At 39.0% G+C, this 19,495-nt stretch overlaps 1 protein-coding gene across 3 annotated transcripts in view; it reads left to right on the forward strand.

The window, feature by feature from the left end:
- Positions 1 to 19,495, forward strand: part of LOC146973499 (ligand-dependent corepressor) — a 28,727-nt gene that overhangs the window by 2,276 nt on the left and 6,956 nt on the right. The window contains exons 2-7 of one of the 3 annotated variants that reach the window (XM_085800092.1): positions 7,027 to 7,092; positions 7,813 to 7,892; positions 10,182 to 10,314; positions 10,488 to 10,808; positions 10,910 to 11,006; positions 13,226 to 15,342. In XM_085800092.1, the coding sequence (XP_085656218.1) occupies positions 7,027 to 7,092; positions 7,813 to 7,892; positions 10,182 to 10,314; positions 10,488 to 10,808; positions 10,910 to 11,006; positions 13,226 to 14,252 (1,724 nt within the window). In that variant the 3' untranslated portion in view covers positions 14,253 to 15,342. Of the gene's footprint in view, positions 1 to 7,026; positions 7,093 to 7,812; positions 7,893 to 10,181; positions 10,315 to 10,487; positions 10,809 to 10,909; positions 11,007 to 13,225; positions 15,343 to 19,495 lie in introns of those variants that run through there. The other 2 variants (XM_085800093.1, XM_085800091.1) reach the window with 2 other exon arrangements.

Below are 19,495 nucleotides of genomic sequence, written 5' to 3' on the forward strand. Positions count from 1 at the left end.
AAAACTCACAATAAAATGCTACTACTGATGTCGCTGATCTCAAAATGTCACATTAAATCAATCTCACTTAAAGAGGCCGCCATTTATAGTCTTATTGAATGTATGATGTATGTACAAGTCATGGACTACGTGGCACAAAATTCTTGACATTAGCTAAAAGGTGCACTTATGTTGAAGGGTTGGGAAGCAGTCACAGTAAATCTGACACTAATGCACATTACGCTTTCTCGTCATTTTAAAGTTTGGTGGGGGTTGCGGTGTGCTGCATGTTGAAAATTTCAGCTCTTGGCTTATTTAGGGCGAGTTAGATGCAGAGGTCATAATTGGAAGTAACAAGTGCAGCAAAACAATTTGCTGAGAAAAACTAAAACTGTCAGCCCGCTGCTCATGACTGTCACTCAGAGCAGTTTAAACAAAGTTTAGGGCCAAACTTATTTATGATGGTTTGAATGAAACACAATTCTCAACATCACCCATTTTACAAAGGACTCGTGGTGTGGACCATCCGTTTTAGTAATGATGTACGAGGTTATCGACTATGTGTGGACTGACCCAGAACAAACCTTATACAACACTAGGTGGGCTATGTCATCATCACTGAAAAGAAAATGGAGAGAATAATAGGTTTCTGACTAGTCACTAGCTTCAGACCCAGGACTGTTCAGTTCGTCAGTTCCCCCTTTATGATTGACAAATGTCCCTTGTGTTTGGGCCTTAATTGTAAAGCTGCGGAGTACATGACAACAGCATCAGTCTGCTGGCTGCAGAATGGCATATTCTGTCCATGACAACAAGGACATACTTTTGTTTGGCTTTTTGGTGGAGAAGGCTGCACGCCACCACCACTCTGCTGTTGCTGAAATGGACATTTTGTCTTTGTGTATTTAATGTGAGCAGTAAAACTGCAGGCCAGAGACAAGGGCAATTGTCCCATGGAACAGCAGCAACAATTGTCTGTATGTTTGCCTATACATGTGTTCATGGTCCATCAGCCCCCAGATGCAAACTGTGTGGCTGAAATGTGTGTGTTCTGTGTTGATTTGGGAAAATTTGGACCGAGGAGCACCAGCTGACATTTAGAAATGCCTGGAATGTCAGTTATTCATGCTTGCGTTTGACATGTGGGTGAGTGGGACTGAGGATTTGCCCAAAGAAATAACATGCAAATATTGACACCAGGCAGATGATCCTTTTCATAATTTAAACTTTAGCGTGGCCCATTTCCACTCTTGCATGACCACTGTGATGTGCTTTCGGCCTACATTTTCCTAACTTGAAAAAAGAGATGTTTTATGTTTGTTGACAATTTATCAAACATGAACTTCAATGTTTTATAAGGAAGGCTTTGTCTTTAGTTGTGCGCCGTTTGTATGTGTGCGCTTCAGCGTCCATATGTTTGCAAGCATCATTTTTTAGCATTTGCCTAAAATCATGATGGTCCCATATTTGGTATTCAAAATTATATTTTATGCAGTGTTACACCATTTGACTGTCAGTTTGCATCATATCACATTAAGTATTCATGAAGTGTCTTGTCCCCGCTGTAGATGTTGCTTAAAGCTGCTACGTCATTGCCTGCGGTAAAGGCTGGTCCAGCTACTGTGTATTGTTTGTAATCTGTAGTTGCCAAATGAAAATTTAAAGCTAACTTTGCGCACGGCAATGTAATGTCTAAGCTTGACTGTTGACCTGCAGCAAATTTGTTTTTTTGTAGTAACATAGCACGCAAAGTAAAATCTTTTCAATGGTTAAGCAATTAGGTTGAGTCTCTGCGTGATGAGTCCACTTGGGATGAAACCAGGCATGCCTAGTACTGTGGCTCAACTAATTTGTGCAACTTTGTCATCTCTGCAGTCATCCTCAGCCCTCAGTCCATCTTACATCTTCAGAGAGCATTGCTCAGGGATATCAGTGACTCTCTTCATACCAAATTACTCTCTCGTGAGCATCACAATCTGAGTGTCAGTATGATTTAAAATTATATTGCACTTTTTGATGATAAAAGAATTGATCAACGATCAATTCCTCTAGTGCTTCAAAACGCATTAGCCAAACATACCAGATTCAGCAGGGTTGACTTTTGGCTACAAATTGATTTGAGCCCGGGGAAGCTCCTGTTCTGCGAGCTTGTGGTCACTCCTTCTGAGATCGCATGTGTACAGTAGTTACAGTGGGGGATGGGTTGAGTGGGGGTTGATGCAGCACTCTACACCCTCAGCACTAGAGCGGCAGAGGGAAGGGTGGGTCATCTAGTGGAAGAAAAGCACTGCAGTCCATCAATGAGGCTAAATGTTAACATTTTATCACCATTGTTGTTATTAACTAAATGAATTTGAAATAAATGTGGATGATTGGTTGTAGGAGCAACAGACGATACGGGGAACACGAGCCAAGTTCTTCATACCGACACAGGTGTCTAGAGATGCATGTTGTCCCTTGGCTGCCCACCACAGATACAGACAGAAAACCTACACTGATTTTAATTAGCTGGAACAGTTAATTACTGTATTGTCCTGGTTAATGAGTTTTACTTGGAAATGGTCAGGTGCGATGGATGCAGAGAAGTGGATGAGGTTACCTCTGGTTGCTAGGCTGTGGAAGTAAAAGATGTTTCATACCATTTTGTTCAGGCCTCTCAGTAACATGCATTCATTTACACCTATTGGCTCAATTTGGGCTGACTACCAATGGCATATTGAAATTCACTTTTGGATAAACCTAAGCTATGATGTTGTGTTTTTTTTGCTTAAAGCACTTTGAATCTTGGGTCCCCGGTGAGTGTCATACTGTGGTATAATGCTAGTCCAAAATGAACATTTTTCAGAACAGTTTAAATGTTTATGAGCAATTTCTAGAGGAATCCTCTGTGTATGAACAGTAACATTGAAATTATCATCAGATAATCTTGTACTGCAAATATATACACAGAGGAGAAAATATTTCAGGAGCCATGTTAAGATATGAGTTAACAGTGACTGTGATGTTTAAAGTAGTTTGGGAACCAGGGAGTTGCCTTTGCGTTAGTGTAATAAAACTGCTCCCCTCACTTCATATATCACATTGAATTCCCTGAAAGCACAGTAGAAGAAGAAGAATTTACAAGTATGTTTTGAATTGCTGGCTTCAGTTTCATTTGTTTTTTAAGAACTGAGTTAAACATATTCTAATAAAAAAGCATTTTATTCCCTACTTGCACACTTGAAAAATTTGGCGAGGGGGTTGCTTAGTGACCTTTTGGCTATACTACCAAGCCACGTAGTGCACAGCGCCAGCAATAAGCAGTAAAGAGGGTTTTATCACGCATTACGCTCAGTTCACAGAAGTACAGCAAAGGTTAACGTTAGGATTTAGGGGGGTTAAGCTGATCCTAGACCTGTGGGATTTCTCTTTCTAAGTGCTAGTGGGAAGGACAAGGGTGTCACACAATCCAAATATTTTCTCTCTTCCTGTCTCTGATTGGCTGGAGATGTAGGTCAAAAGAAAGCTAAGACAGATTGGACAGAGTTGTTGTTCACCGAGTGTATATAACATAAGCTCCATGAGAAGACCTAGAAATATTCATGGTCAAGGTTTATGGATGATGCTTTAGTTGAATCATGAAGTTACAGTGCCAAACAGTTCGTATCACTTGCAGATAATAATATATCGATAATCTTATTACTGAAAATAGTTATAGCCCCTGTTTTGAAAATAACAGGCAACGATTTGTCAGGCCACAAACATAATCGAAATGTCCTGGATTTCAAAGGTTCATAATTATTATTTTTTATATGGCTTTACACTGCACATCACTGTCTTTTATTGAAGTATTATAGCACCTTACGTTTTAATCGTTAAAAAAATCTACCTTTAACTTAAATTTGGACTGAAATTTTAAAAAGTCTCATATTAATGTGGATGAATCTACGTTACCCACACTTGTTAATGGGTCCATTTTCGATAAATATATCGTTTTGTCTCTATTGTTATTATTAGTGGTGGAAATGCTGGGCGAGCCGACCAACATTTCCTATTTTTGGTTTCGTGGACGCTGCCCAGCAGGTCATGGGAATAACGCCGCTGAATCGCCGTTTATGGTCGGAACTATGACAGTATCTGATCGTCTTCGAACCTCTGACTTTCATTCTTGATAAATGAAAACATTCTTGGCAAGACGTCCGTCTTGCGCCGGTCCAAGAATTTCACAGTGTGCGCAGAGGCTCATGGGAAATGTAGTGTGAAAACACTTCGCTTTCCAAAACTCCTTATTGTCCCTTTAAGCAGTGCAAGTAAATCTGAGAACAGTTTCTCTCCTGTCAGTCTCTTACATGGAAAAGCTGGTGGAAAATTAATGTCTTGCAGAGATGCAACAACGTTGGGCAGGTTTTACCTGTAGCCAAGCCTACATGTACCTTGAACAACAGAAATAGCTGGTAATCATAAAATAAACAATCAAGTGCACTTTGAAAGTGTCTTCAGAATGGTATCTAGTCACTGGAATTGGCAAAATAAATGGCGTATAAACCTTCACATTTTTGTTAATGCAGCTGTTATGATTAATAATGAAATAATCAGTAAAAATTTAAATAACATTAAGTAAGGTTTAAATTTGTCATTACAGTAGCTGTGATGTCACAATGTGAAGTTTGAGTTAAAAGAATTCAAATGTCTGTCTCATCTCGCCATTTTTCATTCCCACAGAGACTTGTTTTTATTTCCAGTTCAGCATACCTCCTGTATATTAAGCATACCTCTTCACTCAACTATAAAATACCTGGAGGCAAACTGTGATATGCATCTGGAATAAACAAAAAACAAGCCAACAAGGCTTGGAAATAGCAAAATGTTCTTGAGTCACCATTCGCTTATATGGAGCGAGATGATTGACAGGAATGACTAACTCCTCCATAGTTAAAAAGAAAAACATGACTAACAATTCTGGATAAAGGACTAAATCTTTTAATGAAGCCCAAATATCATGTTGTCAATGCAATTAGGCCTGTAGATGTGATTGCTTTCCCCCTATGTTTGCCATGGATTAAGATTGCCAGCCTCATTAACCCGTTATCTTTGTCCTGAATGTCTTTTCATTAGTCCTCGATAAGTTTTTAATTTTATTAGGTGTTTAGCCCGATGGCACGTAGAACCAGGTTTCTTTTCTCTTCTTCTCATTATCACTTTGTACCTCTATGCCCCATGCGTATTATTGTATCTGGAGGCTATCTGATCACTATATATCAAACCAGATGTGCAGCAGTGGCTGAATAGTGGCCTAATTCCATCTCAAGTGTAATTAATGGGTGAAAGCTACTTTAAATAGAAAATACAGTGACGTGTGGGTCTTCCTCAGTTTTTTTGCACATGAAACAAGGGTATTATTCATTTTTTTTTATTTTCTCATTTATTTTGTAGGGCTTGCATGACAGCTATGCACACCATCAATATTTTATCTAGTGCATGTAGGCAGTTTGCGCTTATAATTTGTAGTTGCTGGTCCCAAAATGAGGCGTGTGTGTGTGGATTTTCTCTTCATCAACCACTACACCACACTATGCTCTGCCAATTGGAAAGTGTTAATATTGCCTCAAAGTCATGGTTTACAGCATGACACATTTGTAAATGCCCTAAACAGAATTCCTGAAGAGTAGTTTTGATGTCATGGCGCTGCTTTGTCAAATGAAAGTGGATGACCTACTTTTCTCCTCCTGCCTCTGAAATATTTCAGAAATAGGATTGGATAGCTTCAGCTGAAGTCCTGTGCACTAACCCAGAAACAGACTCACGTTGCAGCTATAGGCAAGGCTGTGTTTCACCACTTTGCCCCCCGCCACCCCACCCCCATTTATGTTTGGCTGTTGAAAAGTGGGTGGGAATTTGTAGGGAAGCGGAGCGAGGGCATTTTAACAGATGAGAGCCTTCAGTGAATCCACTGTGAGTTTGGGAAGAGAGTGGATGGTAAGGGCTGATAATTTTCTCACTTGTTATCTATGATGACACACTGTAAGTAGGCCTTTACTATCGTGTGTACAGTTTGATAACCAGTTCAGCTCACCAGGCTAATTTAACTTGTGTGATATTCATTTTTATTAAGGCCTACACATTTTTTTTTTTTTACATACAGTATTTAAAATTTTCAATGCCACTAGTGCATAATGTGTTTTACATAGCTTTACAACATCTGTGATGTTTTTTTGTGTTGGTTTGAGTCATGATTTAGCTCTGACCTTTTACTACTGCTTAGCACATTTGGAATAGTGCACTTGCTTTACATCAGTAGACAGATGTTACCTCTGACCTCTTTAGCGCTTGATTTCATGCATGTACTGGTTTTGGATTGGTTATTTTAACCCTGCGGCAGTAAGCAGACACTGCATATTGTGTTAATGCACTGTTAAATGAAGCCCTATGCAGCTAATGCACTGTATCACAATATATCTTTATCAAACAGCTGGGACTGTGGGATACCACCATCTCATCACTAATGTATTGAAGATTTTTCAAAGCTCTTGTGATACAGGATCTTATTTTTAAGTTACTTATCTGCAGCTGTAACTTTGGACTTTAATCTGGTTGTAGTTGACTTCTGGATTTGTGATATTGGTCTTTGACATCATCTGCCAACTACCAGCGTTGTCTTTGCCTGTTTCCATTTAATGTTACAACATGCAGTCACTCCCAACTCTGTAGGTACTTTAGTTGCTTGGCAACAGGAGGATGGAGTGCATGTGCATTACTGTTGAAGTAAAGCTGATAATGTGTGTTTTAATAGAAGCACAGAGTTCCTTACAGGGGATGTTGAAAGATGAGGGAGGAAGGCAAAGAGAAGCTTGGGCATGTGGATAAAACGCACTGACATTGAATGATGTGCAGTTGAACAGGTTTGAACTCTGGGCAGGTGGAGTTGTGTTCATTTTGTGCGTCTCTTCTTCTTCTGCTGGTGGTTTCAGTGTCGAGGCTTGATTGGAAACGAGAATAACCAAATGCAAAGTCACGGTGCTATGATGACATTGAACTGCACATTTTATTGAATTTCATATCTTTCCTCAGGTTTTGAGAGCATTCTTGAAGGTCTGTTCGATCAGGAGCTGGTAGAAGACCTTAAATTATTCAAGGGTGAGTATCTCGGCCCACTTCCTACATCATAATAGTGGCCATGATCATACAAATGTATGAGTGCCAAGAATGAGAATTTTGTGGTTTGAGTGTAATCTGCTCATTTACGACAATGCTGCTGCATTGTACCACCTGGTACCCCTCTACATTCACTCAACAAGACGGCCCCTCTGGCTGCAGAAGAGAAGATGCCTTGTGTTCCTACAAAGTTGGTGTTTTGGATGGCGTGGAGCCAGTGTCAAAGTCTACAGTGTCCTACATACATTTTTACAATGCATGATGTTAGTGAGACAATAGTGGGCATTATTTGGGGTTTCATTGCATGTGTAGTAAGAGGACTGTCTAGACTTTCTACTCTAGCAGCTAGAGAGGAAGACTGCTGAGAATTAAGTTAAACTGAATCATTCCTTTCCTGACTCAATCAGTTTCATCAAAACAAATGAAAATACAAATAATCACTGACTAATTTATTTCATTCATACATTTGTCACTGAATCTCATATGCTCTGAGGACCCTTTGTTTGAAAACTGCCGTGTCCTATATTCAGTTTCAATCAAACAATTTTTGTTATGCATCCTCCATCCAGCCAGACACTTTGTTGTTGATGTGTCTCTCTGCATCGTCACAACAACCAGAGTGCACTATATGCAGATCAATCATGAAACTGGAGGATGTTTTTTTAATAACAAAGACGTTTGTTTTCTACATTGTGTCCACAGACTTTGAGCCAACAGGAGTGTCTGACTGGTCATTTGATGAAAATTGTCTATTCTGCTGTTTGAGACGAGACAAAGTAAAGGTAAGACCTCTGTCTTTTTTTCTTTTCTTTTTTTTCTTTTTATTTAACGTTTTGGTATTGTCTCTCAGAATGTTGTAGGCAGAGAAACAAAAAAGTGAGCCTTTGTAATAAATGATTTCATATTGTTACTATTTTCTTGCAACTGTTTTGAAAGTGCATAAGAGGAAGATCAAAGTTAAGACCTGAAACATTGCAGAACGTACCAGCAGACGTGGCTTGGATCGTGGTTAGATGAATTTTAGAAATAGGGGTTCCCTTTCATGTACATCTGTCGTAATTGTAAATCTGTAATATATTCTCTCTTGCAAAGTACATGAATAAAAATATCTGAATCTGAATCTGAATCTGAACCAGAACCACTGGTGTGATTAAAAAATAACTCCATCCACATGTAACCGCAAAATCCGCCAAAGCAGTAGGTGGCGATAGCGCTCCTAACAGGAAGGCAATTTTAGCCAATCACAAGGCTGGGAACATTCATACCGGAAAAACAACAATGGCTATGCTAAATGCTAAATGCTAAATAGCATCAGTAAAAGCAGCCTTCTGTCAGTCCGAGGTCTCAACGGGCCGGACCGAACAACACGACCGGACGTACCGGGTTATGTTGAAAACATTTAATAGCTCGGATCGGCGGACCACCGGCTTCTTTTTTCTTTTTTTTTGCCGCGGTCCGGCCTAGAGTTAATGCTCGAGATGTGAGTCTGCGGCCACATCGGGTCCAGGCTTCAACACCAGCGGATCTGACCGAGGTCGGGTCTTTGAGAACTGTAGCAGGACTGAAGCAGCTTAGAAAGGGCTCAAACAGGCGATCATGGGCTTTCAGAAGTTTAGTACATTTACAAGAACTAACTTACTGTAGCAGAAAATAGAGATAGACCGTCGGCCCGGCGTCTGTTTGAGACTCAGCTTTTATATGAGAATTTACGGTACATATGACGGTCTGGAGTCAACTTTTTAAAATAACACTCACGGTCTCTGAGGGAGGGTGTACTAACATATTCACTAAAATATGACTTTTCCTCGTCCATTCTTGAAATAACAGTCCGTTAAAACATGCTAACCGGCGTTTCAGATGTTTTTCCTCCCGCTATGCCCCGCCCACCCGGATATTTACAATCTGTGAAGGGGTCTATTGAGAGTGAGGAGTCACGTGCCGATTTGGTCTAATCTGGGCGGGGTGTCACTACCCGATTTGCGACGCTACCCGATCTGTGACAAAACTGGTCTGCGCATGCGCAGACCGGCCGCCATCTTGGACAGCTGCCTACGGCAACTCCACTTGGACAAACTTCATTTGGGCACTGCCCGATTTGCGTACATGCTTAAAGTTCTGTGAAATTAAAATACGGTACTGTGAAAATGATTAAAAAATAAAATAAAATAAAAACCGCGGGGGTCCGTCATAAGACAGCCGCGGCAGACTCGTTTATTCAGTGAGTGTTGTGGTAGTTGTGATTGTTTGTGGTTGTCATGGTGATGAGGCCGGCGAGAAAAGAGGACAGTAAACATTAAAAGTCCGCCTGTGTTCCTGTTTTCTGAGCATCAAGATCCAGACCACCACAACCAACCCTCAATTTACATTACTAATAAAGTATTTAAAAAAATAAATAAAAAGATAAACCGTCTCTGGCGACGCACATAGGGCAGTGGTCCTAAGTCAATTCAACTAAGTTTGTCCAAGTGGAGTTGCCGTACGTGGCTGTCACAGATCGGGTAGCGTCGCAGATCGGGTAGCGACACGGGGTTTGAGCTTTTTACAGTCCGGTCGGCCATGATGGAAGGAGACGCTATCGGTTGCCAGGGGCAACGTCATCAGAACAGCACAGAGACGGACTAAATTCTAGCTCTTTTTTGCGCCAACAGCTCAACAAATTACAAGAAAGAATAAGGAGAAAGTAAATCACTGGAGCAGTTTTTAACACAGCAGTGATTTCCAGGCATTGTAAAACAGTAAATTACGGAGTAGACGATTTTGTTTTGCCCATACTAGTAAGGCTTTTGCCACCGGAATCCTTCCATCATGGCGGAGAAGGGGGGTGGGGCTCTGAGCTGTGACGACAACTCCTCACTCTCAATAGCGCGGTGCCAGTTTGAGCCTCCACATTCATAAAAGTTCGGTTTCAAAAGTACCCGTGTTCGTGTGGACTAGGCCTCAGTTGCTTCTACTAAGTGAGAATAGTGAGATTAATTACGTCCACTGAGTGAAACTTCTGTCTTGGTCAGTATCGCATCCTGTTCTCTGAAGACTGCTGACTGACCCATTTTTTTTCTTTTTTAATTTGACAGGAACACTTAATTGGCTTAAGCAACGAGGGGCTTGACGACACACACAAACCTCTCCTGGTGAAAGATCAAACCGCAATTAGCAGACTAGAGAAACAAGCCGAGGAATTTCTCAATGCAGTTCTCTGCAGAAAAGGTGAGTCAATGTATTTAATTTGATTTATGCTGCTGTTTTATTTACATTAACCCAGATTGCAAATTTGTTGGGTTTTTTTTTAGGCTGTTCTTTCAGTTTGGTCGTGATTGTTTTTGTACTTGTCTTTGTCTATCTTTCCCACCTTTTTACCTTGTTTTTTTTTTTCTCTCCAGATGTGCCAAATTTCTCGGACCCACACATTCCAGTAGTGGCTCGAGAGATCCTTCAAAGAATGATCCGACAGTTTGCTGCCGAATATACCTCAAAAACCAGCTCCCCTCAGGACAGTTGCTCAGATTCTCAGCCTCACACTGACCAAAGCCTGCCGACCCCACCCTTGCTCTCAGGGGCCCCTCCCTCTACCAGCCCTGCTGCCACCGTGGCTGGGCCTGCACACAACCAGAACCCCGTCCTTAGCAAGCTCCTCATGGCCGACCAGGATGCTCCCCTTGACCTCACCATCAAGAAGCCCCCGGCTGAGCCCAGTGAACAAGGTAATGTGAATTACACATATCATATACGACCAAGCAACATGCAACCAGTCTGAACTTGGCATTATTATGTTTTTATTTTATTTTCTTATTATTTTTTACAGATGGAGTCCTTGACCTATCTATCAAAAAGAATCGTTGTAGCAGCAACCTGCCTGTCCGTAGTCCCTGCCTTTCTCCAGCCACATCCACACTTAAGGGGTAAGACAAGTTTCTTTCTATTTGTCTCTTTAGTCTCCAGTCCTTAAGCAGTGATGTTCTTGAGGATATATTTTATTCTACTTAAGCATGACCACTAAACGGATTTGGAATACATTGAATCTTTCAACTCGTGTAGTGCTGGTTATGTGTAGTGGTATTACTGCACGGGCTGAGCCCTGAAACTTGAGTCCTCAAATTGGAGATCACTCAGCCAGTTGGTTGCTGGATGAAAATGAACAACAATTAGGGTCGTGCTAACAGAAATGTTTTTGGCCACAAAGAAAAACAATAAAGGTTTAACTGCAACAGAGGGAATCATCTTCTGTGTGCTTCTGCTGGTTGGTTCTGCTTTGAAACCTCACTCCAGTGCATCCCACTGGATGCCATTCACATCATGCTGTCGTTCAGAATGAATAAACCTGCAGGCTTGAAGTTAAGACAGCTGCCTGCTCCTCGCTTTTTTCTGACGGGTCACTCTTATTACCAGCTAGTACAAGGGCAGCATCTTGTTATTTTGTGAGATGTTGTGGCTTAAAAGGATTCTGTTAGTTTGGACTCATTTTTGGTTCATTATTGTCTGGCAAGGCACGTGCTGGCCTGATGATGATTTACTACAGCACTTGCAGACCCTTGCATTTATATGCAAGATGAGTGATATAGTATAACACTTTGTTGTCAAAAATATCACTGAGGGCCATTGCAACAGATTCCTGGATAAATAAAACCATGAGACACTGCTCCTTGAGGACTGAACTCTTGCACAATTCAGTAGAGATTAAATATGATTTTGCATTTTAAGACTCAAAATATGCAGTGATGTAGTGCCAGAAGTAATGTAGTAGCAGGGGTGTTGTAAATAAATGAATTGAGATATGCATGCCATGTTCCTCTTCCAAGGAAAGATTTCATTACGTTGGGTTAACATCAAAATGTGAGCATTGCTTGCACATCCATTACTTTGCTGGTAACCAAAATAGTTCAAATCATACATACTTCCAGTGAATAAAATGCCACACGATTTTTGTAGAGCACATATTAAGGTATACATTTCCTTGTCATTCATTCAAATAGGGCTTTATTTACATTTAAAATTATTCTTTATAGACAAATTTACATTTTAATTGATTAAAACCTTGGAGACTTTATTTTCATTTTGTATTTCATTTTCTTGTTTTCTTTTAGACTAAAGCCTTTTTTATTCTCTTGCACTCAACTGGGCTTGACATGCCTATAATTAAAATATTTGGATTAATTAAGCAACAGTGGCTTCGCTCTGCTGCTTTGAGAGATGATAGGATCTAAATGTGGTGATCGTTTCTAGCAGAATAAAGCTGCTTCTGACTTTCATCTAACTCTAAATATCATATGTAGCATGCGTTTTAATTAAAATAATAGTTGAGATACTATCTACATTTGAGATCTTTGGACAAATTATTTCATGATCCCAAATTAAGCTTCTAGCTGCAGCTTTTTTGTTGTTGTGTAAAGATATAGATGCAAATGTATTAGCTTGGCCATTAGGCTGTTAGCGCAACCCCTTATCTCTTAACTTTGGATTTAGAAAAAACATAGTCTTTTTAAATATATACATTAATTTATTTTTATTGATTTAGGTCATTGCACTTCAGTTAGTCAAGCTTTGAGTTTGATACACAAAACAACCCTCCGCTGGCTTACTCTTTTATTGCTGTGCTTGTCTAGTGGTAACGTCACACACAGTATGTCAAGAGCTTTATTGCATTGATGGTTTTGTATGGCATAGTTGGCTTTGTATGGCATAGTTATTATGCCCCGTTTAACAGCTACATACCAAGCTGCCTTACTGCCATGACAAATGATCCCACCTTCTGGCTGTGCTTTTTGAGCCGCAAGAATACAGAGACCTTTATGTACTCCAATAAGTGCCTTTTCTTTGCTTTATTTTATTGTTTCTTTGCCCTTTCATTTTTGTTTCGTATTTTATTATGTTGATGCGAAATTTGTAAACGATCATTACAGCAACCAAATAAAAAATTATCAAACTTGAGCCTTTTTTGTTCTTAAAAGCCACACACACACACAACCACACAGTCAATCTAAAAGATAGTGATGTTACCAAAGCAAGATCATATAATAAAGGAGTGGCCAACATCCTCCCCACCCCAACCCATCCTCCTTTAGAAAAGAGAAAAGGCACTGTGCAAGCTCTGCTTACACCCAGTTTCCTTCCATCCAATCAGGCGATCCTTGAGAGCGGACGGACAGGTCGGGCTGTTTATGAGGAGCCTACAGGATGGGAGGAGGGAGAATATCGGCCACTCCGCCCGTTATAAACCGTCAGCGTCCCTTGCATACTCGCTGCACATCAAAGAGGAGGCCGATCTGGAGAGCGACCCAGAGTCACCTCTCAGCTATAACCACAGCTCTGCACCCAGTGACCTTTACAAAAATGGATCTGATTCCTGGAATTCCAAAAATCATTTTGGGGCTCTCCTCAAACTCAAAGCCAACAGTGAGGCTAGTGAGCACCTTAAAGACATACCCAAGTTGTTGGAAGCCGCTGGACTTTTGACAAAGTCACTTGCCTATGAGAAAGGAAACCTCCAGGAGGCCTTCAGGGACCACAGCCTCTCCCTTTCTCATCCATCATCGTTTGACCTTAAGATTCCCCAGGTGCGAGTTTTAGCAACAGGAACAGATCCGTCTTGGGAATCTTTGCCCACAGAGTATTCAGGATCGCTTTGTGAGAGCGGTCTGGGAAAGAAGCTTTGTTCCACTGTACCCAGGCAGATCCAGAGAAAGAACAGCAGAGGTTTTAACAGCTCAGGTTCGGAGAGGGAATACTGGCCTTGTGTCACTGACCACCAAGGCTTGGGAGGAAACTATCCTCTGGATTCCGAGGCAGACCTAGCTAACAAGCAGCCGAGGAAGAAACGTGGACGATATCGACAGTACAACACTGAGCTGCTGGAAGAGGCTATCGGGGTGGTGATGGGTGGGAAAATGAGTGTCTCTAAAGCCCAAACCATCTATGGCATTCCACACAGCACCCTGGAATACAAAGTTAAAGAGCGGCTGGGGACCTTGAAGCATCCTCCCAAAAAGAAGCTGAAGCTGATCAGCCAGTTGGAGGAGCAGAGTTGTTTGCAGTTCCCAGAGAGAAAAGAACTCCAAGAACCCCAGCACATTGTTCCTGAGAAAGGAGAAACTACACCTGAAGAGAATGGGAATGATTTCCATGAAGGAAGCCTTTCCTCAAATGAGTGATATCCGTCCTAATAATGATGTCGTTTTAACCAGACAAATGTTGTGTTTGCCAGACAGTGGCAGACGCTTACTTGTTTATCCATAACACCTTAACATTTGTGTAATTTGCAAATCATATTTGTAATTGGTTTATTTAATTAATACATTAACATCAACGGGCATCTATTTTAAACACTCCAAGTGTGTGCCTGCCCTACATAATACATAATGTGTTTGAAAGTTATGTTGTTACTTATACTATAGTGTATTGCTAATTATTTACTGATTATTTATTTTATTTTGTTATGTTAAAAATAATCATTTGTGGCTCTATAAATGTTCTCTACACACAGAGCCACACTGATCTAAGTCTGAGGAAGTGGCGCCTCTCACTGTCGTTTCTCAGTACTGTTCAGAGCACTTGATCGTATGTTCATAGTAAATTCTACTGAGCATGTTTATGGAAGACGGTGAAAGTCTCTCTCACTGTTTTGCAAATGCAGTTCTTTGACTGAAATTTACACTGGATACTACAATTTAGAATATTTATTAATTCCAAACTCTATTATCCAAAATATTTATTATGCCAGTCTAATCGATTAGCATGGTCTGTTGTCCAAAATGTATCTTTCCTTTTAATCTTATCTTTCCTATCTTACAAGCATGGCAGGTTTTCCCACATTTTAGTTTTTTTTATGTTACTGAACTATAGTAGTGTTTTATAGTAGTGTTTTTTTCATTGCCTTCACTGCACTCAGGATAATTTCATATTGGGATGCAATACTTGTCAGTCAAAGAAAATGTCTTTATTACATAGTGAGTTACTGTAAGCACAGAGATATACCTCAGATACAGATATGCTTATTTAAACCATCGCCTCATAAAAGTCAGCTCTAACAGGGAAAGCGTAGCATACCCAAACAGCTCTTTGAGGTAACATTTCAGGATGTCTTACTGACAAGTATGTGTGTCCAACTCTCAGATTTCTGCACAACCTACCTTAACTAGTTATCAGAGGCATTGCAATGCTAGTGTAGTCGTCCACAGCATTTCAGGTCTATGAGGGCTTGATATGAACTATCTCTGGTATGTCTTTCTCTCAGACATGAGATTTTTTTTTTTCAGATGTATCAAAAATATTGCAAAAAACAAGTATTTCCATACATATGTAGAACATACACAGCTTACTTGCCCATCCATGGCACAGGATTAAGACTTTTCGCTTCACTTGCCTGTTGATGATAGCTTGTAGTGAGTAATACTCCGCAGTCACAGACTCTTAGTATTGGATAACTCTTAACTCTCTTAAATATATAGTTATTTTATGAAAATGTTTACTTGCTTAAATAAAATGTAGGTGCATTATCATCATTTCTAGGTGCACCAAGCATCTATAAATTCTTTATTTTATAAAATGCAGAACTTTATCAATAAGCAATATTTGCAGATAGAGCTTAATTTGCTAGCTGACTATGCTAGCCACGTTAACTTATTAGTTAATATTACAATCATGCCTCAATCCACATCTACCTATATCTCAGCTTTTAAGGGCAAAAATCCATGGAAAGTTCAAGTTGATACTGTGTCTTTGCATATCTGTCACTGTGCTGTATGTAAACGTCACAGTTGAAAACCTTTTAAAGGGGGTCTTTAGCCCTTCTGTGCAGTTTTCACTGGATTTTTGCCTGATGGACATAGCAGAGGTAACCTATTATTTTAACTCTGCGTTGTCCAATATTTTACTCTGTCAGGACACCTCATTGTGCATTATCACTTACACATCAGGATATTCCAGAATATGGGACCATTATTCTTTCAGGTTCAGGTTAATACAACTCTCTTTGCAATTCTTGCAGCCTTTTAGATGTACACACTTAGAAACTGGAAGCTTTTATCAGACAAGTAAATATCCTACATCCTTAACAACAAGCTGCTAATACAGATATATTTGCAAGACATGAAACTGTTTAAAAAGTAAACATTTTTAGATGAGAGGTCAAAGAGTAACATTTTTCAGGGAATTTCACATTTGCTTGTTAATGGCACTGTTTCAGTAGTATAACTTAATTAAATGTTTATCTTAAAAATAGCTGGGCTTCTATTCTAAGATTGGTGATTTGGTGCTTCTTGCACTAAATGCACACATGTTTTCTTAGATAATCGATGGTTACATGGTTTGTCAGAGTCGGTCCTGACCTCGCTGGGGCCCTAAGCAAAATTGTGCTAAGGTGCCCCCCCTACCTGACCCGAGAGCCTTGTCAACCATTTTTAAATTTGAACAGTTTGAACAGAATACTATAATATAATGATTATTTACTGAGAAATGTGCACCAAGACTGCCCACTAAATAAATATTTTAAATTCAATATTAAATCAATAGTTAAAGACAACTATTTATTATAAATTTATTAACCACACTTAGTAGTAGTTGTATTTCATTCTCATATTTGTCAGGCTTAGAGTCACACAACATAGCCATGGAAGTGGCTTGCAAGCAAGACAGGCAGACAAGAGATTTATCTAATCGTTTTTTTTTTTGTTTTCTTTTTTCGTGATCAGGATGGTTTCACTTCATCCTCACGTTGAAGTGTTTAACACTATAGCAGGGTTCTTGTTAAAGCTTAGAGGGCCACCCAGTTCTTCTTCACACTCTCTGGGATCCAGCACTCTTGGGTTCCCTCTGGTGGTCACAGGCGCCCTTAGCAAGCCTTTAGTTTTCCTATGTTTCAGGGTTGCTGGATAGTTTGAATTTCCTCTGCCTCCAAGTTTAAACTCTTAATATTGTATAGCTGATGAACCACCCTAATTATAATATTAACAGTTGCTTTAAGCATGTGTATACAGTCAGCTAAAGTCTATAGTCTCACATTCACTTTTGTTAATTAAATTATTCTTGCATGGACAATCATCCAGCATCACTCAAAAACCACAGTTTATTCTCTCTCTGAGTTTTTAATACATTTTATTTAATGTATTGCAGACATGCACATGCTTTGGATTTAGTGACAGGCAACGCACAGTTTAATGCTTCTCGTTATCTATTGTAGCAAATGAAATGGTTGACTACCTCATCTGAAAAAACCATATCACACTCTACCGTTCTCATAGCTGTTTTATGTAGCAACTGGTCATGCACACAACATATATTTTATTTACAAGAAAATAGCTTACAAAAAGAGCTGTTATAAAGTCTATTGGACACAGAAGAAAATTTGTTGAAGTTCTAAAATTTGTAAATATTTCAATGTACCCTTGTAGTTAATTGCACCCTGATCTAATTAATGTAACTATTTACTTAATTCTTTGTTCTTTTTTTTCATGTCATCTTGCTTCAGAGAATTTTTTTTTATCTGAAAGTGGGCAAAGAGTTAAACTCTTACATACCTACTCACACTAATGGAGTTGTTTTTTTAATGCAGTATTTGGTTGATTCATACTTATTAACCAATGGTTTAAGCAAGATTTAAGTAACCTTGAATGTAAAATGGCTTTTATTAAAAAAAAAAAGGTAACTTATAAGTGTATATATGTGTGTGTAGTACATAAGTATATGGTACATCTATTAACTGTCTTAATAGATGAAGGGATAACTTAAGATTGTCCCACTGTATTCTGACAGAAGATATCTTAAGTCTTAGATAACTGCAAATGGTTTGGTTCTCCAAATTATTGAGGAGTATCTCAATCTACGAAATCTATGTACAGGTTTTTTTTTGTTTTTTTTAAAATTGATTTAGCATTTACAGTGTTTTAAGGAATGACACTGGGTGTATTTTGCATGATCGGACTAAATCTTATGTGTTGGTGTCAGTAAGTTGTATATGGTGAAGCTAATCTTTGAGGATCTTTTATTTTAAAGTAAGAGTGTTGGTGTGTTTACTGTCCAGTGAACAACGTATTGAGTAGATTAATTGTGATCCTGAAATTTCACCAAACCATGTCATCTGGTTATTGGTTCAATGAGGATGTAAGATAAAATACCTTCATACTATGGTTGATAATTGCCAGATTATTTATGTTCCTAATGTACAGTTTATGAACATTGTGGATGAGATGATACATCCATATCTGTGGTTGTAAAATATTGTGAAATTGAGTTGGAATGTAGTTTGGTTCTGCTTGTTTGTTTGGTTATTTTGTTCCTCTGGAAGACAAAGACATTGTGTCAGTTTCTTACTGCAATGCTAAATGAAACCGAGCAAAAACCCTCAGGGATGAAACCCTTACCACTTGTTATTCAGGTATTCCAGTTTACTCCTTAGACTTTGCAAGCAGGGGTGCGAAATTAATGAGCTTAGCAAAAAAAAAAGAAAGAAAGAAAGTTGGTCAGGTTCCGGTTGCAGCAAATGTTATTTTTCTAATCTCTAAAATTTATTTTTCAATCTCTAATAGTCACATTTGAGATATTTTGGCATGTTGTAGAATTCACAGCCAAAAGACACCATTACACCTTTTGACTATTATATTATTTTTATACTTTGTTGCACGATGAATGTCAATATAACCTCAGGCCAGGTAAGATGTTGACCACTACGGTAATGAATTAACATGTTTCTTTACAGTTCCCATATAGGACATATTTTAAAAGAACACATTTGATTTTAGAAAATACTACTCAATGTAATATCCTTAAATTGTTGCATATAAACATAAAACTGGTTTCAAATTAATATTAGTCAATAGAGCATCAGATTTTTACTGACTGTATCTTTATTTTTCAGTTGTCAGCACCTATTGCTCTGCAAAGCAGTTTCTCTTTCATCACTCAATATAGCCTTGTGACGTGTCACCTCAGGAATGCAGATCTGGTTTCATTTGTCTGTTCTTGTTATAAGACCACCGTGTAGCTTGGGAAGTACTTGCTTTACAAAGAAATTAAGCCTCTCAGAGTTATAACATATATTTTTTGGCTTAATGTGACGGTATAAATGCTCCGAAAATATTGGAGAATTTTGTAATAGATCTACCTCACTGACACAATTTCAGCCAAATATTAAAAAAAACATGCCCTCGCTTAACTGATTCATTTAGATTTGCATTGGCACAAAGAAAACCTAACAGGTATTTTAATAACTAATTTTGCTCAATTGTACTTGATTTTTCTTTTACTGGCTTAATTTTTCTTAAGTTGTTGAGCACTTGTATCTAACTGTCACACTTTAGACTAGTCATTAAATACACAAAACCTTAACAAAAATATTGTACTCTATATTTGCCCCAATGTATTTGCTCTTTCAAGTGATAAACGTGTTTGACTTGTTTTA

Source organism: Trachurus japonicus, chromosome 15, assembly GCF_045865225.1.
Source record: "Trachurus japonicus isolate A0001 chromosome 15, Traja_1.0".
Classification (NCBI taxonomy): Eukaryota; Metazoa; Chordata; class Actinopteri; order Carangiformes; family Carangidae; genus Trachurus; species Trachurus japonicus.